The sequence below is a fragment of the Aspergillus nidulans genome, chromosome VI (assembly GCF_000011425.1).
Source record: "Aspergillus nidulans FGSC A4 chromosome VI".
Taxonomy (NCBI): domain Eukaryota; kingdom Fungi; phylum Ascomycota; class Eurotiomycetes; order Eurotiales; family Aspergillaceae; genus Aspergillus; species Aspergillus nidulans.
This window is the reverse complement of record NC_066262.1, coordinates 345,998-363,871: the sequence shown is the minus strand read 5'-3', so window position 1 is coordinate 363,871 and position 17,874 is coordinate 345,998. Positions and strand designations below refer to the sequence as shown.

The 17,874-nt window shown below is 53.7% G+C and overlaps 5 protein-coding genes across 5 annotated transcripts, besides 1 other annotated feature; 2 read left to right on the top strand and 3 right to left on the bottom strand.

Annotated features, from left to right (window-relative positions):
- Nucleotides 1-17,874: part of a sequence feature (contig 1.169 1..351151(-1)) that runs on past both edges of the window.
- Nucleotides 600-1,752, bottom strand: ANIA_09128 (enoyl-CoA hydratase/isomerase family protein; the record flags this gene model as incomplete). Its single annotated transcript, XM_050612415.1, has 5 exons — nt 600-812; nt 896-1,073; nt 1,144-1,260; nt 1,316-1,345; nt 1,402-1,752. 5 exons carry the CDS (start codon nt 1,750-1,752, stop codon nt 673-675), a joined length of 816 nt encoding a protein of 271 aa, XP_050468340.1. The 3' UTR covers nt 600-672.
- tmpL (putative NRPS-like enzyme) lies at nt 2,895-6,261 on the top strand (the record flags this gene model as incomplete). The annotated part of the gene is made up of 7 exons (XM_677306.1): nt 2,895-3,443; nt 3,522-3,656; nt 3,848-3,932; nt 4,006-4,282; nt 4,335-4,431; nt 4,488-5,811; nt 5,876-6,261. The coding sequence occupies 7 exons, from the start codon at nt 2,895-2,897 to the stop codon at nt 6,259-6,261; spliced, it is 2,853 nt and encodes a 950-aa protein (XP_682398.1).
- ANIA_09130 (putative cholinesterase) lies at nt 7,750-9,936 on the bottom strand (the record flags this gene model as incomplete). The annotated part of the gene is made up of 1 exon (XM_677307.1): nt 7,750-9,936. One exon carries the CDS (start codon nt 9,934-9,936, stop codon nt 7,750-7,752), a length of 2,187 nt encoding a protein of 728 aa, XP_682399.1.
- On the top strand, nt 11,290-12,566 carry ANIA_09131 (hydroxymethylglutaryl-CoA lyase; the record flags this gene model as incomplete). Its single annotated transcript, XM_677308.1, has 2 exons — nt 11,290-12,473; nt 12,524-12,566. 2 exons carry the CDS (start codon nt 11,290-11,292, stop codon nt 12,564-12,566), a joined length of 1,227 nt encoding a protein of 408 aa, XP_682400.1.
- On the bottom strand, nt 12,784-17,475 carry ANIA_09132 (uncharacterized protein; the record flags this gene model as incomplete). Its single annotated transcript, XM_677309.1, has 1 exon — nt 12,784-17,475. The coding sequence occupies one exon, from the start codon at nt 17,473-17,475 to the stop codon at nt 12,784-12,786; it is 4,692 nt and encodes a 1,563-aa protein (XP_682401.1).

Here is a 17,874-nt window from a genome sequence, read left to right as displayed (position 1 = left end):
CACCAAGGCCCTGCCTGTATTTCTGCTACATCTATTGAGAAGGACAAACGCAAATCACAGAGCGCTTTGTAATGTCAAGCTTCGCAATAGTATGGACTGGATCCTCAGACGTATATGGCACCGGTATTCGTCTATAGTCTACCAGTTAAGGGCCGCTGACGCAAAAATAGATACCTAACTCGGTACCATCCTGCCAGAGTTGGCCTCAGTCTGCTTTGGACCTACTTATCTCAATCATATAGTTTCACTGTAGACCTACCAAGAAGCCTTCCTGACTTCTGGCCAATGCTCCATCGCTATCTAGCTTGGTATCTCTCTTAGGTCATACCCGGTGCAACCGAAGAGACATGCACGTTTAGTGACTCTAACTTATTTTTTTTTATCTTATTTGCTTTTTTTATTATTTTCTAACTTTTCTATATTCTCAAATATAATTTATTCTTAAGTCTTCTCATAAAGCGAACCGTTTGAGAGATCATTTGATGATGATGGTCTTGCACTCCTGCAGTGTCACAACAGCTATATACTTTTATCAGGACAACAGTTATAGCAAGATACCTAGAGGTATTTCACACTACGTACTGAGGGACCTAAAGATATGCGCGAAAAGATATTTGATTGACTGAAACTAGGGGAAGTTCATTCTGGTGGTACTGTTAGATAGATATGATCTTATTTCTCATTCGACTGCACACCCCAGATTGGAGCCCTCTTTTCCAGAAATGCCGACACCCCTTCTCTTTTATCGTGGGTGCCAAACGCCGTATAATAAAGGGCTCGCTCGAAGCGTTCATCCTGCCCTAGCTCGTCCGCTAGGATGAGAAGCCCACTGTTAGCTTCGGATATACCAGCACAAACAAGGCTATTTGGCCCAGAATCCAGTAAGAGTAACTACCTCTGCAAATAGCTTCTTTGGCCAGCATGATAGCTGACTGACTCCGTGAGCCTAGCTTCATAGCTAGACCCAGCGCACTCTGCAATGCTTGCCCCGGTTCCGTGAGCGAGCAAACTAAGCCCAAGCTGTGGGCTTCAGTTCCGGACAGAGGCTCACCCAGGACGATCAGTTTCATAGCCTTTGACAACATCAGCGCTTGAGAATAAGAATGTGGATTTGTTATGCCAGTCAGTAGAATCTTAACTGACTCGGTATTTGCCAAGCGCACTGGTCAGCCTCTGTGTTCCTCCAGCCCCGGGGATAAGTCCAATTGTCAGTTCTGGCAGACGGAACTCGGAGGCAGTTGTTGCGACGATGAAATCCGACTGCTATTGATTAGCCCTGTCATGTCAATATGCGAAGTAATACTGGCAGTGTTACCATCAGCGCCAGTTCGAATCCTCCGCCCAGCTGCGGTGCAAACTTTAGCCCTAACATCTGTGTGGTATGTACGGATGGAAACATACAGCCATCCCCTCAACAGCTACAATAACTGGCTTTCTTACTCCCCGTATTACATCGCATAGTTCCTCAAGATAGCGTATTTCCTTGGCACCTTCTGCATCGAGTTTCGAGATCTCGTTGATATCTGCACCGGCTGAGAAAACTGTGTCGGAGCCCGTTACGATAATTGCATGGATATCGTCGTCGCCTGTGGATATTTTCAGCTGCAATAGAAGCTCGTCTATGAGACCCTGTGATAGAGCGTTTTTCTTTGCCGGGCGGTTCAACGTGAGCACGCGCACTCCTGGGCAGGGTGACCAGGCGAGGATGAGATCGTTCCCTTGGAGATGTGATTGGGTTTGCGCCTGAGTCATGGTCTTTTGCTATAGAAACCGTCCCAAAGAGAGCATCCGAGAAATTAAAGGCACGCAAGGAAGCTATATCTATTTATGTACCTCCCACTTTGCAGACGGGAATGGCATATTTTGCCCCGGAAGATGCGGACGCAAGGGGGATCGCTGCCGGTGCCAGCGTCACATCACCCAGTACCCACAGAACCTGTAGGCCATCAATAATGGCGATCTCATGACCTTGGCCTCTCTTGTCATCTCAGCTTGGTTGCATTTTGTCGAATGCTGTTCATGAAACATGGATGATTATGAACTGCGAACCGCAGTTGTTGAGGGAGTCAAGCGCGACATCACAGGGGTGATAGCACCAAGGATGACAGTGACAGATTCTCACAGCACGCCGGAAACGGAACTTCATAGGCTGAAGCTAACACTGTCGACTGTCTGAACGCAGCTGTAAGACGAGTGTGAATCTGTGGCCGAGGTTGATAAATGTTCCCATGATTGGGACCCGTCCAGATGGGGAAAATCTGCGAGGCCATCCGGAGATGTGCAGGATCATATATCACTAGCCAATCTCTAAGAGCTCAGCTCGCTTCTAGCGGTGTAATTACGTACATGAAGATCAGTAACTGATATGCATTGGGCTTTTTGAGCAACGGTTGGCTTGCACCAGTTGAGGTTGAGACGGATGAGGGCAAGGCTTGTCGTTGACCACGGTTAAAAGAATGTCATTCGCCGTCCAAACCTCGATCACCGGAACAACTCACTCCTGAATGAAGGAGAGTGCAATATAGCTTTGTGATGAGCTTGCTGTCACCAAAAATCTGTCCTCCCACCTTCCTTACTGGCTGCATTTCCACTGGATACGGACCATTACACCAAAACCGAACCAACAGGCCGACCAACCACGGATACCAACCTCGTCTTTGCTTTCAGACACCTCTCACAGAAGAAGAAATGTTACATCCACATCCACCGGACCCGCTGGAGATGGCTTGCAGGGGGACAGCCAACCAAAACCAATATGAGAACACGGCACCACGGTGGTCCTCCTATATAAGGAGATCCCTGCAACGCGACGCTCTGCTTAAACCAGAATATGCCTAGTCTGATCTCGCTGGCCGCGCATATACGTCTTACCTACGAAGAACACTGTCATCGTCATGTCCACCGCCCACTCCAGGTTCTCAAGCGAAAGAAACGCAGATCTCTTCCAGCAGTTCGGGTTCGGTCCTCGTACCCAAGTCCCATTTGCTACTGTCCATGAGGCATTCATATACCATGCCCTCCGTGCGCCCATGGATGTTGCCCTGCTGGACCTCTCCGGCCACTCGTCCAGAGAAGTGACCTATGGAGAACTGCTCCGCCAGTCCCAGTTCATTGCTGCACAGCTGAAGCACGAGGGCGTGATGCCAGGGAATCGAGTCCTTCTTCTCGGGAGAAGAAGCACAGAAATGGTAGCTGGGATACTGGGGATCCTTATGGCGGGTGCACAGTATATACCAATGGACGGCGGCGTGGTCCCAGATCTTACAGTTCAACGCGCGGTTGAGCAGTCTGCTGCTACAGTTGCAGTTTGCCTTCAGCAGTACAAAGAGAGACTTGCTTCCTTGGGCGGCCTCTCACCAATCCTTCTATTGGAAGATCTTCTTTGTGGTGATATGTATACACGTTTTGTTGTTGACGAAGACCACCTCCTCCGCGAAGGGGACGTAGAGTCTGGATGCTATGTTATATACACGTCTGGCAAGTAGGTCACTTGGGTATTGAGCTGTACTAACCTATTGCAGGTACAACAGGAGACCCCAAAGGCGTGGACGTTACGCACAAGAACGTCACCAACATCCTCTGCCAAGAACCGGGGAATCTGGGGATATCGCGCGGCGAGAAAGTTGGTCATCTCCTCTCAGTTAGCTTCGATATGGGTCAGTACAGATTTTTTCCTGATTGTGACGATGCGTGCTGACAGATCCAGGCGCCTGGGAAGTGCTGGGCACTATGGCTAACGGGGGGACTTTGGTCTTGAGAAGCTCAGATTGGAATAAGGCGTTAAGAGAGGTACAACAATTGATTCCCGTTGTGCAGCTCGCTGTCTAACTGTTTATGCGGCTGGCAGATCGACATCCTGATCTGCACCCCGAGCATCCTGGCACGATATACTCCGGATGACTTTCCTAATATCAAACGCGTGGCCACTGCAGGTGAGCCATGTCCTCAACGGTAAGCTAACTGCACACTATTAAGCCAGGCATCTAAATAAAAGAAGACTGGCAGACAGATGGGCTGCGTCTGCAACATTCTACAATTGCTGCGGGCCTACCGAAACCACAATCATCAACACAATGCACGAACATACGACGGGCATGCAGCTCACCATAGGAAAACCAACACCAAACAATAATGTCTACATATTAGACGGCAACAAGAGGCCGTGCCGGATTGGGGAAGTTGGCACAATCTGGGCTGGCGGCTTGGGTGTCTCACGGGGCTATATAGGCAAGCCGGAGAAGACGACGGAGCGGTATCATTACGACGTGTTTGTTGATGATGGGTGTGCAGTGGCGCATTCTTCGTGAATACGTTACAGCGGCTGACTCTGCCAGGAGGTCTGTGATGTACAATACGGGCGACCTTGCGCGGTGGTTTCCCAATGGTAGTCTTGAAACCCTTGGACGGAACGATGACCAAGTCAAGGCCAAGGTATGCTCTCTCTACCTATAGATGACAAACATGGACATGGCTCACTCAGCAAGCAGGGGTTCAGGGTTGAGCTGGACGGGGTCAGTGCATGCCTAGCTTCCAGCCCTAATGTCCACCAAGCAACGGCCCTCCTCGTTAATGGAGAACTCACTGGCTTTTTGACGCCCCGGAATTGCGCTATCCAGGCTTTGCATCAGAGTCTCAAGGCCAAGCTACCCTACTATGCAATCCCAACCAGATGGCAGACAATGGATGAGTTTCCATTGACGCCGAATGGGAAGGTCGACAAGCGTTCACTGATCCAGCAGTTGACAGCAGGGGACAAGATATACCCAGTGTTGGCCGAAAGGGAGGGATCCTCGAGCTCGATATCCACGCCGTCTACCACCATCACCACCACCTCCTCGTCCTCCTCTCCGCAGAATGAACCGATTCCTCTGCCAGACAAAAAGCACGGCAGACAATGGCGCGGTCTCCGCTACCGCATTTTCATCGTCTACAGACGGCTGTTCTCGCTGGTCTTCATGGCAAACCTTGCCATGCTGATATGCTTCTTGACGTTCTCCATCAACCGCCGGCATATAACCACCGTTTCCTTTGTCAATCTCACAATTGCGGTCCTCGTCCGGCAAGATATGGCCATCAACATGTTATACGCCGTATGCTGCTCAGTCCCAACGTCATGGCCGCTTGCAATCCGGAAACGCTGCGCAAAGATCTACCATCTTGGAGGCATGCATTCCAGTGCCGCTGTTATGGCTGTGGCTTGGTATACGGGGGCCATCTGTTACAACATCAACTCCTTCGTCAACCAGCCAGAGGATCCTCTTAGGCCTTCCGTTCTAACAATAACGCTGTCCCTTCTGGCTTGCTCAATCTTCATCACAATGATTGGTCTCGCATACCCCACCCTCCGCAAGAAGCACCATGACCTCTTCGAGCGCGTCCATCGGTTCGGCGGGTGGGTTGCCCTCGTGATCATCTGGGTGCAGACCATCTCTTCCATTCGAGAACAGCGCGTCAGCAGCCGCTCTTTGGGACATGCCATAGAGTCAGAGCCGGCCTTCTGGATGCTGCTCGTCATTACTCTCAGCATTGCAAGCTCCTGGCTTTTCTTGCACAGCGTTCCCGTCGACGCAGAAGTTCTCTCAAACCACGCCGTTCGTTTGCACTTCACATATACCGTCCCCGTAAACGGGACGTTCATCCGACTTTCGCGGCGGCCGTTGCTGGAATGGCACTCTTTTGCGGCAGTTCCTGCACCGGAGGCTGTCGATGGGCGGGAAAGGGGTTACAGTCTTGTGGTGTCGAGGGCCGGCGACTGGACAGGAAAGCAGATTGAGAAACCACCTACCCGGATTTGGGTGCGCGGAATTCCAAGTGCGTCGTACTCTTCTCTGTCTCCCATTATTCGTAGCTGAAGACCGTACTGATGACAACACAGCCAGCGGCGTAATGCGCATCTCCCCGCTCTTCACCCGTCTCGTCCTTCTGGGAACAGGCTCAGGCATCGGCCCACTGCTTGGTCACATTCAATCCCCAGGCTTAAGACACAGGTGCCCCGTCCGTATAATCTGGTCAACCCCGTCTCCCGTCTCGACATTTGGGCAGGAAATCGTCAACGCGGTCTACGCTGCTGACGCGGGCGCTGTCGTCCACGACACGAAGGTACTAGGCCGACCGGAACTAGTAAAAATATGCTGGGATGCCGTGCAGGAGTTTAAGGCGGAGGGCATCGTTGTCATTAGTAATGAGAAGGTCACCAAGAAGGTTGTTTATGGGATGGAGAGTCGGGGCGTTGCTGCGTACGGGGCGATCTGGGACAGTTAGACGACGGCGAAGTCTTGAGGCTGCTGGTATGACAGCCAGCCTATGTTTCCAGTTAAGAATGGATAATTCGTAGCACGAGGATGGATGTTTAGTTGGACGTGGTCATGTATGTAAGTACTTACTGGCACGGAAGTCACTGAGTCCTCGAGGTGATGTTGACGCCTTTCCTTTCAACTCCAATTCGCCTTATCATCCTCTTCTTATATTCGTACATATTGTACGTACACTGTTGGCTGCAAGTATCTGGATAGACAATTTGCGATTAACTATGATGCCTGCCTTTTCTTTCCACCCTTCTTGCCTCCTCCGCTAATCTTCTCCCTGGCCGCTTATTGTTTTTTTCTTAGACCTAACTTCATCTCTGCATATATTTCTAGTTTAGACGGGGCTAGCAGTATTACTACGTACTGTTTATTGTGTCTTTCTTAGTCGAGTGGGCGAGAACAGATTCAGCAAATATTCAGGTGTGGTGATGAACTGCCTATTCTTCCTATTGACTGACGGAATTGGCAATGCCTAGACACCTCGAATGCATGGCAAAGCCTAAGATGCCAGCTGATGCGAATTGCGAGTCTCCAGGATTAACAGTCAACGATCCTGATGCCCTGAATGTACGATGAAGATACCCCAAACATAGACCCAACTAGATAAAGCCCTACCGATACCTGCAGTTGTGTGACTTGCCATGGATTTGAAAGGGTTTCTCAGTCTTATACTAGGCTACTCTAGCCGGCTCTTTCTGATTCGCACATATAAAAAGATGTCGGTACTCCCCATCTTCATATATAATTCACATATAGCTCAGAAACAGAAAATATCATAGTGAGAACTTGAAAAAAGGGCCAGATATTCGCGTATTGAGGCAGATTGCCGGCTCACTATGTCGGTGCAGTTACCAGAATACATGAGACGTGAATACCGCGCCCTCTGACGACACCAACCCGGCTCCCGAAGATTTCCCAAAACCGATTCTGAAAGAAGTTGACCCGAAATTCTTGTATAGGGGAGTGCTCAAACTTATGGGTAAAAGATATGGAGTACATGGCGTGGAATGGCAGCGAGGCCGTAGCTGCTGCCGGATGCCGACCCCGGTCTGATCCTATTTTTACTTTCATTTTACCTATTATATTTTCGAAAGGCTTAGTAACGAAATTGTCTCTGGATTCGGGTGAAGAGGCACATCTATGCACTTGTTGAGATGGCGAAGTAGGGCTGGGACCTACAAGAAAACTCCGTACTCCTCCCTATCAAGTCAGTAAAGCTACTGATAACGACCCTGACTCTCAACATGGATTCTGCTAGATTATGAACAAATATACAGAATATGGTCCTATATTCCTGCACACTTTGCACGGAGTGGTATCAATTAATCTCTTTATGCATTATTGGATATCTACTAACGCAGACCGTATATGTATATACCATGACTTCATTATATCCAGCCCCCTACGACTCTAAAACACCAAACCAACCTCCCTCTTCAGTGAATCAAGCCTCCGTAAAGACGGCGTTCTCAAAGGTATACCCATACGCCTCGAAAACGTCACACTGCTCCGTAACCCCCGGATTGGCCGTCCGGCCAGGAAGGCGTCCCAGCAAAGGCACGGTCTTTTCGGCAGGAGTATACTCATCGATCTTGTACCCGGCTCCGAATACATTGAGGGTATGTTCATACGCGCTCCCGCGCAGACGGAGCATATCAAGATCCGGATTCGGGTCATATGACCTGAAAAAGGAACCAAAGATATCATTCAAAAACTGACTGTGTTTCAGGTCAGCGAGCCCGTAGTACGGCAGTACGTCAATCGTCTTGGAATTCAGCGTTCCCCACGCCGGCAGAACATCGTTTGAGTGGCAGGTCGCATTGTAGATGGCGTTCGGCTTGCAAATATCCGGTGTCGAGCCGTTGCTCTGCGCATGCCCGTCAGTGATCTGTGCGCTGTACAGGGTCGGAAATGTGCCCGGGACGGCGACCCGGAGGAGGTGCGCGAGAGGACACGACCATTCACTGTGGGTAAGAGCGGAGGCGCCCTCGATACGGACAGAATCTGGCTGCTTTGTGTCTGTAGGGAATGCGGTTGCATTGATGAGCGCAGAGGCGAGGGGGGGCGGGTAAGCAAGACCGAGCAGGGTGTTGAGGCCGGATTGCGCCGATCCGAGTTCGGGCACCAGCCGGTTCACGTACAGGGCTGCTTCGTCCGGCGTCGTCGTGAAGAAGGTCGGGACGCGGTTGGGGAGAGTGTTTTCCGAGACCAAGCGGTGGAATTGGTTGTCGATGACGCCCGAAGCCGAGTCGGAGTCGTCGACCATGGGCATAAAGGGTTCAATCGAGGCGAGGAGCTGCGAGACATGCAGGTAGGAGTCGGCGACGTCGGTTGCGATTGCCGATGTGGCGGCTTCAAAGGCCGTCGAGTTGTCGAGGAAGGATGTCGCCGGCAGACTGCGCAAGCAGCGGAGCAGCGCAGACTCGGACTCAGTCGTCGCGTTACCGCAGCCCACAGCTTGCGCGACGTGGGGGACGACCAATTCACTGTAGACTTGCCGGGTGTACCAGGGAAGGTCGACAGGAGCGGACTGGATGAGGGCGCCGGAGAAGAGACCGCGGGCGGCGGTCGAGGAGAGCAGGGCGACGACGCTCTGGCCGCCAGCCGACTGGCCAAAGATGGTGACGTGGCTGGGGTCGCCGCCAAAAGCTGCGATATTCGCCTGCACCCAGCGGAGGGCGAGGATCTGGTCTCGGGTGCCGTAGCTGCCGGTGGTCAGGTTACCCGTGGCTAGCCAGCCGAGCGCGCCGAGACGGTAATTGACGGTGACGACGACGAGATCGTTGCGACTGGCGAAATTGCCGCCGTCGTAGTCGATGATCGACGCGGTACCGCTGGTGAAGGCGCCACCGTAGAAGTAGACCGCGACGGGCTTGCGCACTATGCCGGGCCGCTCGGGCACGATTGGCGTGAAGACGTTCAAGTACAGGCAGTCCTCGGAGATGTCGCGCGACGCGCCAAAGCCAGAGACCGACTGGATACATGAGGCGCCGAGTCTGGTGGCGTCGATGCGTTTAGGGCCAGAGTACTCCCGCGGAGGCGCAAGACGCAGCTCACCAACAGGGGGGTCGGCGAACGGGATGCCGAGGAACCGGAAGGACCGCGCATCGCGGTAGCCGGTCAGTGTGTAACCCGCGGTCGAAACGGTGACCTTGGACGAGGGCACGACAGTCCGGTCGATATCCCGAGTCGGGGGCACATTGGCAGTGCACAGCGCCGGCAGTCGGCGGTCGCAGGGGACAGACACGACCTCTCTCTGGCTGGGCGAATACGCCTGGCAGTCTCCTCCTTTTCCTCCTTTTCCTGCATCTGCGCCGGCCACCCAGACGTCTTGGTCGCGGCGCAGGTCCTGGGCATAGACCAGGTAGTCAAACTGATGCGCCAGCTCAGTGCGGTTGGCGGCGGGCGCAGACGCGAAGGGGTAGAGCGACTCCCCAATGGCAGCGCAGCGAGTCTGGGCAGCAGCGTTGCTGAGCTGGTCGTGGACCAGCACCGCCGATGTGCCGTTGTTCTGGGCGCTCAGGTAGTTGTACTTGAGCGTTTGCAGCGTGCCCAGCGATGGTGCGGGCGCTGGGCAGCTGGGCGCTGCGACAGCCAGCCCGCAGAGCAGGGCGGCGACAAGGCCGTGCATGGTCTCTGAAGGCTTGGATATCTAGAGATATCTCTAGTCAGAGGACTCGTTTGGGTAGGCAACAGGGTGGAGAGAACTGGGGGGATTGCCGATGTTTAAATAATAATAATCATAGTCATAATAATAACAACAGTCGCAGAAGCCTGCATGGCTCGTCAGCTGCAGTCCCCACAGCCAAGCAAGCGGGGAATCGGTTGGGGAGTCCAGCTTGATAACAGGCCAAGTCAGCTCAAAGCGTGCTTGGGTGCCTAGGTTTAGGGAGAAATAGATTAAGAGATTAACTCGAAAGAGAAGGCGTTCCGTCATGGTGAAGTGCGGAGTTCCGACCCTTCCGAGCACAAGACAGCACAAGACAATGCACACTCATCTAGCTCATCTAATGCAGCGACCTTGATTTGCTGTCTCCTGCATCTGCACCTGATTGACGGAATTGCTGACCTCGATTACCTCTGGAAGGGAGTGCTCAAACCTCTCTAGGACGAACCGGCTGCTGGGGAACGGGCTCCCCCGCAGCCCTAGCAAGCCCTACTTTCTCAGGGTTGCTCCAGTTTTACAGGCAACGGGCGCTCAATTGATCAATGAGCGTTTTTAGGACAATAATACAGGCCAGAGTATGTCCTTCTTCGATCCTTCTTTTTATATCTTCTGTATTGCTGTATTTATTCTCCGGCCAGCCCAACCCCAGTTGCAGCGTAGTGTAGTGCAGCCTCACTCTCACGTCAGACAAACAGATCGGGCATTTTTACGGGAGGTATGAAGATACGAAGGGTAGACACGGGAGGTACGGTAGGTACGAAAAACGGACAGACGAATACGGTCCGCATACAACCGGCGTATGGTATCCATACGATATGGATACGGTGTGGGTACAATTGTAACGGTAACAATACCGTACCGGTACAGTACCATGGCAGTGGCAGCCAATGTGGCAGCCAATCTTTAGACGACCAGCTGGGTCACTCTCACTGCCCGTCATAGCCAGGACAATCCGCGTCGACGTATGATACCGGCAGAGGTTCTTCTCCCGGCTTCTCGAACTCGCGCTTTCCATGACCCTTACACTCCATACGCTCCATACATTCCATACATGTCGTCATCGCCGTCACTGCTCAGCCTCGGCCCGATTCAGACTGACTGCGGACTATTATCCCGCGGGCTATTTTCCCTCTTATCCTCTTATCTTTGCTACTTCGATCAGATCTAATTGTACTATATTATACTGTAAGCTTACTGACTTGAGCTCTGACTTGAGCTGAGGGGCAGAGTATCCTCTGATTATCTACATATATCGTATCTAACCCTAACCCGCTCACCCGCTAACCTGGCTATCCCACTCTATTGTACGAAGTCATTATGCGCCTCTACCATGAGTCCAAGCCAGAGCCAGAGACTGGGCTTCGGAAGGAAAATGAGAATGAAAATGAGCATAAAAATGAGGATGAGATAGAAATTGAACCGCAGGTCCATATCGTCGAAGTCTCCCCGCGCGACGGCCTGCAGAACATCCCCGAGTTCATCCCCACTGAGATCAAGGTCGCCCTGATCCGCCGGCTAGCAGGCACCGGTCTACAGACGATCGAGATCGCCTCGGTCGTGTCTCCAAAGGTGGTGCCGCAGTTGGCGGATTGGAGGGCTGTGCTTGGACATCGGGTTGTCAGGCGGCTGTCACAGTCCGGGGGCGGCGGGCCAGCCTCTGCTTCTGAGTCAGACTCAGAGTCAGAGTCAGAGTCAAGCCAGCAAAGCGAGTCTAGCTTCGAGTCCGAGACTGAATTTGAACTGGAACTTGAGCCGCGAGAGGGCTTCTGCCTTCCCATCCTCCTGCCCAACCTCAAAGGGCTATCCCTCCTGCTCTCGCACTCACCCCGGCCACCCATAAGATCCATATGCGTCTTCATCTCCGCCACCGCGCCCTTCAGCCATCGCAACATCAATTGCTCTGTTGACGACGGGCTTCTTCGAGCCCGCGAGGTGACGGTCGCTGCAAAAAAAGCCGGAATCCCGCGAGTCCGCGGGTATATATCGTGTATCTTCACTGACCCAATCACGCGTGAACCAACGGATCCGTCTGCTGTGCTGCACTGTACGAGATTCTTACTTGAGTCTGGGGCTGATGAAATTGCGTTGAGTGACACAGATGGATCGGGGTCCCCGGGTCTCACTTCCTCGTTACTGAGGTATCTTCTTGAGAACGGAGTTCCCGTGGACAGGTTGGCGTGCCATTTCCACGATACGCGGGGTAGGGGACTGGAGAATGTGTGGGCGGCGTATGAAGTTGGGGTCAGGGTCTTTGACGGGAGTGTTGCTGGACTGGGAGGGTGCCCGTTTGCGCCGGGGGCGAGGGGGAATGTGGATACGGTGAGTTTGGTGAAGATGTTTGAGGAGAACGGGGTGAGAACGGGTGTTGATCTGGGCTTACTTGATGAGGTTGGCAAGTGGGTAAAGGGGCGTCTGAGGGGATATAGAGAGTGTGGTAGGAATGGCGATGGAAACGGGACCAAATTAGGGATTGGAGCTGGAAAGGATGAGAGGGAAGAAAGGTGTGAATGGTTTAGAGCGGTTGGCACTGCTACTACGACGACTAGAACAGGAGAACGTTGCAGCTGGGCCTTTTCACGGCCACTGGGTATTGAGCGTTGATTATATATGTCAATGCTAGCGCTAATTATTATGTAAATAAATAGAAATGCAAGACCTGACCTGACAACCGAACAGAGAAAATGAAGCCCAGGATTAGGCATTAACAAACAAGATCCGGCTAGAAGCAAGCAAAACAACCAAGCAACAAGGAAAAGACCGTAATCAGAGAGAGTTGCGCCATGGTATCTCAGAACACCAAACAAAGGACTGCTAGAGCTGATGTGGCATGATATACGCGCGTTTCCGGGGATCGTCGTCCAGCACCGAGGACGGCCGCTTCTGCCCGGTCTGCGGGTTGAGCGTCATCGATGGCTGCTGTTGTCTTTGCGAGAATTGTGAGTAGACAGGATGTTGCTGGTTGAGGTGGTGGAGCTGCGAGTGCATGTGCAGCTGCGGTATCTGCTCCTGGAATTGTGGTTGGTACGGGTGCGAGTGCGGGTACGATGCGGATTGGGCGGATTGGGCGGAGTGAGAGGAGTGGGTAGAGTGAGAGGAGTGGGTAGAGTGAGTGGGATACGATGAATGAGCTTGTTGAGTTGGTTGAGCGTGAGGGTGTGCCTTGCCGAGATTGTGCGTCTGCGCCTGAGCTTGCGAAGTCGGAGACCGAGTCTGGGCTTGCCCCTGGATCTGCCCCTGCTGTGCCTGCGCGTGATGCAACTGCGACTGGCCATGCCCCAAGAGGTGCGGTTGATGGGGCCGCTGCGCCGGTGTCTGCATCGGCGACGGCGCCTGTCGCTGCATCTGCAATGGCTGAGCCAGCTGCTGAACCTGAGCCTTCTGCGGCTGACCCTGGGCTGGCGCTTGTTGAACCTGGGCTTGCTGTGCCTGCTGTACCTGCTGGGTCTGCCCCTGAGTCTTGGTCGTCTGAGCGTGCACAACGGGTTTGGCCTGCATGTGGTTCTGCATCTGAGGCTGCGCTTTTTGTGGCTGGACCTGCATCTGCGGTTTGGCGTTCACCTGAGCTTGCAAGTGCGACTGAGGTCGTTGACTCGATGTCTGCACAGGAGGCCGCTGCACAGGTTGTCTCTGGCCTATCTGGTTCTGCAGCGGACTCGCCTGCATGGATTGCATCGGGCTAGCTTGCATGCTTTGCATGGGGCTCCCCCGCAACTGATTCTGCATTGGCTGCGCTTGCTGCGCGTGAGTGTGCCGAGCGTGCTGCTGGGGCTGCATTTGCTGCTGGCCTTGAGGTCTGGCAGCCTGATTTTGAGACTGAGGCTGAACGGGCGCTTGCGATGGATGGCCATGCGAAGGGTGTGCATGTCCCGGGTGAGTCCCTTGCGCATACTGATTGGTCTGTCCAGACGGTGCCTGCACAGATTGTCCAAATTGTCCTTGACCGACTTGCTCTCGCCCCGAGCCAGATTTCCCTTGACTAATCTGCCATTGGGCCTGCCCTTGTGTGGCCTGCCCTTGACTAGTTTGATGGGTGACTTGTGCGCGATTCGTTGGCGCTTGGTTGGCTTGTGCTTGGCTGACGTGGCTCTGGTTGGCCTGATTGACCTGCCACTGGTGGATTTGTCCTTGTCCTTTGCTTGGCTGTCCCTGACTAGTTTGATTGACTTTGACTTGGACGTGCCCAGCTTGCATGTGGCCATGTTGTGCTTGACTGGGTGGCGCTTGAGTGGCTGCAGGTTGGCCGGCTCCAGGCTGACTATTTTGATCCGCAGCATGAGCGGCGGCGGCGGCGGCTGCTGCTTGCTCCTCTTCTAGTTTCTTCCTTGCCAGCACGTCCACCTTCCGGGGTCGCCCACGAGGCCGCCCAGTCCCTTTCGGCCGGTTTGGATCCCGCGGTGGCCGTGGTTTACGAGGCGTCCCGTCCGCCTCAGACTTACGAGGCCGTCCACGCTTGCGCTTCTGCGGAATCGGATTACCATCCAGTCCGATTACAGGCGCCGGCGGTGCGCTGGACGCCGTAGAAGCTGGAGGAGCAGGCGGCGGATTCGGAGCTATGGAAAACGGAATACCCACCCCCGGGATGGCAGCTAGATTTGGAGGCAATGCTGCAGATAAGTCAACAGTGCCATCCGGATTTCTGGGTCTCTTCGGTTTCCGCGGCTTTGTTGCTTCGCCGGGTTGCTTCCGCGGACGGCCTCGCTTTCTGGGAGTGTGATTGGGGTCTCCAGGTTTGGTCTTCTTCTGCGTTGGGTTTTCTGTGATAAATGTACCCGAAGCCTGTCCATTCCCGTTGGTTGTAGGCTGGACTTGCTGAGACGGTTGAGATTGTTGAGACAACGATTCAACTTTCGGTTGGGTTGACGGCTGAGAAGGGATTTGCGTAGGTTGGGAGCCTTGAGCTCCCAGGGAATTTGCTTGAGGCGTGGCCTGAAAGGTGTTCATCTGGGAGGCATGCGGTTGTGAAACGGGAACTTGGAAAGAATGAGCTTGGCCATGTGATTGAGACGTGTTAGTTTGGAAAGAGTTTGTTGGGGCAGCATGTGCTTGGGAGGTAGTAGTTTGAAAAGTATTTTGCTGAGTGTGTGCTTGTGGTGCGTATGGTTGGGATGCTTGGGCGTGGAATTGATAGGCCGGCGCTTGGGAACCATAAGTCTGGGAGGCGTACGGCTGAGAGGCTGAGGACTGCGCGGTGACTTGAGAGCCCTTGGCCTGTGGCGGCGCCTGTGACGCAGCAGTTTGAGATGCCCTGGCTTGCGGTGCAGGTTGGGACGCAGTCTGAGATACAGCTTGAGACGCAGCAGGCTTCTGCTTGGCCTCCTTCTTGCTAGCTTTCTTCTTCTTTGGCTCTTTAGCGGGAGGTTTTGAAGCTAATTGATTGGTCTGTGCAGGCGGTTTCTGAGGTTGCGCTTGTGCTTGTGACCGCGGTTGCTGCTCCTGCTGCAATTGGGTTGTTGGCTGTTTCTGCATGACTGATTGCTGCGGAGACTGAGATTGAGAGGTTTGGGACTGCTGTGACTGGTACTGCTGCTGGGTTGCCTGCGAAGTCCGTAATTGTGGCGATTGCATGTACTGTTGAGCAAACTGAGGCTGGTATGTATACGGATACTGAGGATTCTGCATATGAGTCTGGTACGGTGAACGCTGAGCTTGTTGCGCATGCTGAGAATAGAATTGCTGGTAAGCCTGGTTTGGCAGGGTTTGCTGATTCTGCGCCTGCTGAGACGTCTTTTGAGATTGAGCTGGTTGCTGAGCCTGGACCTGTTGAGACGCCCGTTGAGGCTGAGGATTTGCTTGCGCTGGGTGGGCATTTGATGCAGAAGTGTGGTTAGCTTGAACCTGCACTTGCTGAGCTTGCTGCGACTGCAATGGTGAAGGCTTAGCCTGAGCCTGAGATGGTTGAGAAGGTCGAGCGGCTTTCTGATTTTGCTGCACTTGCTGCGCCTGAGGATGTAGTACATGATGGGATTTCTGCGCATGTTGCTGATACTGTTGTACATGCGGGCTCGACTGCGCTTGGGCAGATGTCTGCGCCTGCTGTGGATAGCTCTGTTGGCTCGATTGCAGTCCTTGCTGACCTGCTTGCTGATAACTTTTTTGCTGGCTTGATTGGGACACTTGAGTCGGTCCCGGCAGGTAACTCTGTTGCTGGCTCAACTGTGGTAGCTGCGCTGGTTTATTTACTTGCTGAGGATAACTCGGCTGACTAGACTGCGGTACTTGCTGAGTAGACGCTTGCTGATAACCCTTCTGTTGACTCGACTGTGGTACCTGGGCGGAACTAAGCAGAAAGCTCTGTTGGCTCGACTGTGGAAGTTGCTGAGCTGAACTTTGCGCTGTATGCTGATAGCTCTGTTGGCCTGCGTGTGACGGTTTCTGGCCCGGCTGCTGGTAACTCTGTTTCACCGGGCTCGCCTGCGGTCCTTGCGCTGACTTCTGGGCTTGTGGTGCATAACTCTGTTGACTCAGCTGTGGCGCTTGCTGGGCCGACGTCGAGTTCTGCTGATATCCCTGCTGTACCGGGCTCGTCTGCGGTGCTCGCTGAGCCGACGCTTGTTGATAGTTTTGTTGGCTTGTCTGCGGTATTTGCGTTTGCTGCGGATAGCTCTGCTGGCTCGATTGTGGTACTTGGGCCGACTTCTGCTGCTGTTGGTAGTTCTGTAGCTGCTGATATGGCGGCTGCTGTGACGAAGGATACTGAGGGTACTGCGTCTGAGGCAGGTAAGGAGAGCTCTGCGTCTGCGGCGTATACTGAGCCTGCTGCGGCTGTCGATATTGCTGCGGCTGTTGGTACTGAGTTGGTTGCGTCTTTTGGGGTTGCTGATATTGAGACACTGGCTGCTGATATTGAGCCGACTGTGTCTGATACGGCGAAGATTGCTGATACTGCGTATATTGCTGGTTCTGGGAATGCGAGAGCATCGGCGAGGCATTAGACGGAGCGGAAGTCGACTGCGTATGTGGCGATTGCCTCTGAAGCTGCTGCATCCGATCCAACGACTGCTGTGGAGATGTACTCAGCCCCTGCGCATGCGGTGACAGCGTTTGCGAGTTCAGTGAAGTATGCCGGTAATTCGTCACTGGATTCATATTCCTCTGGACTCCCTGCAAAGAGTCATACGAGCTCCTCAGCTGCCCGAGCGAGTCTGAACTCCTGGACAGCAGATTTGACGTACTAGTGGGCTGGAATTGGCCCGAGAACGAGCCATAGCTCGTTCCTGCTGGCAAGCCCAGCAGCGACTGCGACGAGGTGGTCATGTTGCGCACGCTCGGGGAAAGCCCCGTCATGTCGGCCTGCGACTGGGAGCGATACAGGGAGCTGTTGCTGGCAAATGCGTTGGCATTGGCGTTAGCGTTAGCATTGGCATTTGCCGACTGCCGCGCGGCAGCAGCACCAATGGCCGGCGACTGCACGTGGTGTTGCTGTAGATGGGCATTTTGCTGGGACTGCGGGTGAGGGTGCGGTTGCTGTTGCTGGTGGTATTGGTGGCCGCCATAATCCATCATGGTGATGGAGTCAGAATCGGCCCACAGCTAGACCAGGCATGCGATGCGAAGCAAAGCGGAGGAACAAACCACGATTAGCGGGGATGAATCCAGCTAACCGACACTCCCCCCAGCTCCACCAGCAGCAGCAGTGATAAGATCAGATTGGTATTCAAGAGTTTTAGATGGATGCGACGTCGCGGAGACGCGCATAAGAAACGCGTTCTGGACGATAGCTGCCAAAGACGAAGCTCAACTGACACACGCCTCAATGGCGAATCAGAGAGCACCGTGAGGAGTAAGGTCCCGTGACCGCGTCTGTAGCCTCAGGCAATAAGGCACCCTGGCTACGGCAATCGGAAGAGGCCAGGTGGCGCAGCGGAGAGTGACTCTGAGCGAGAAAACCTCAGCTCACCCCGA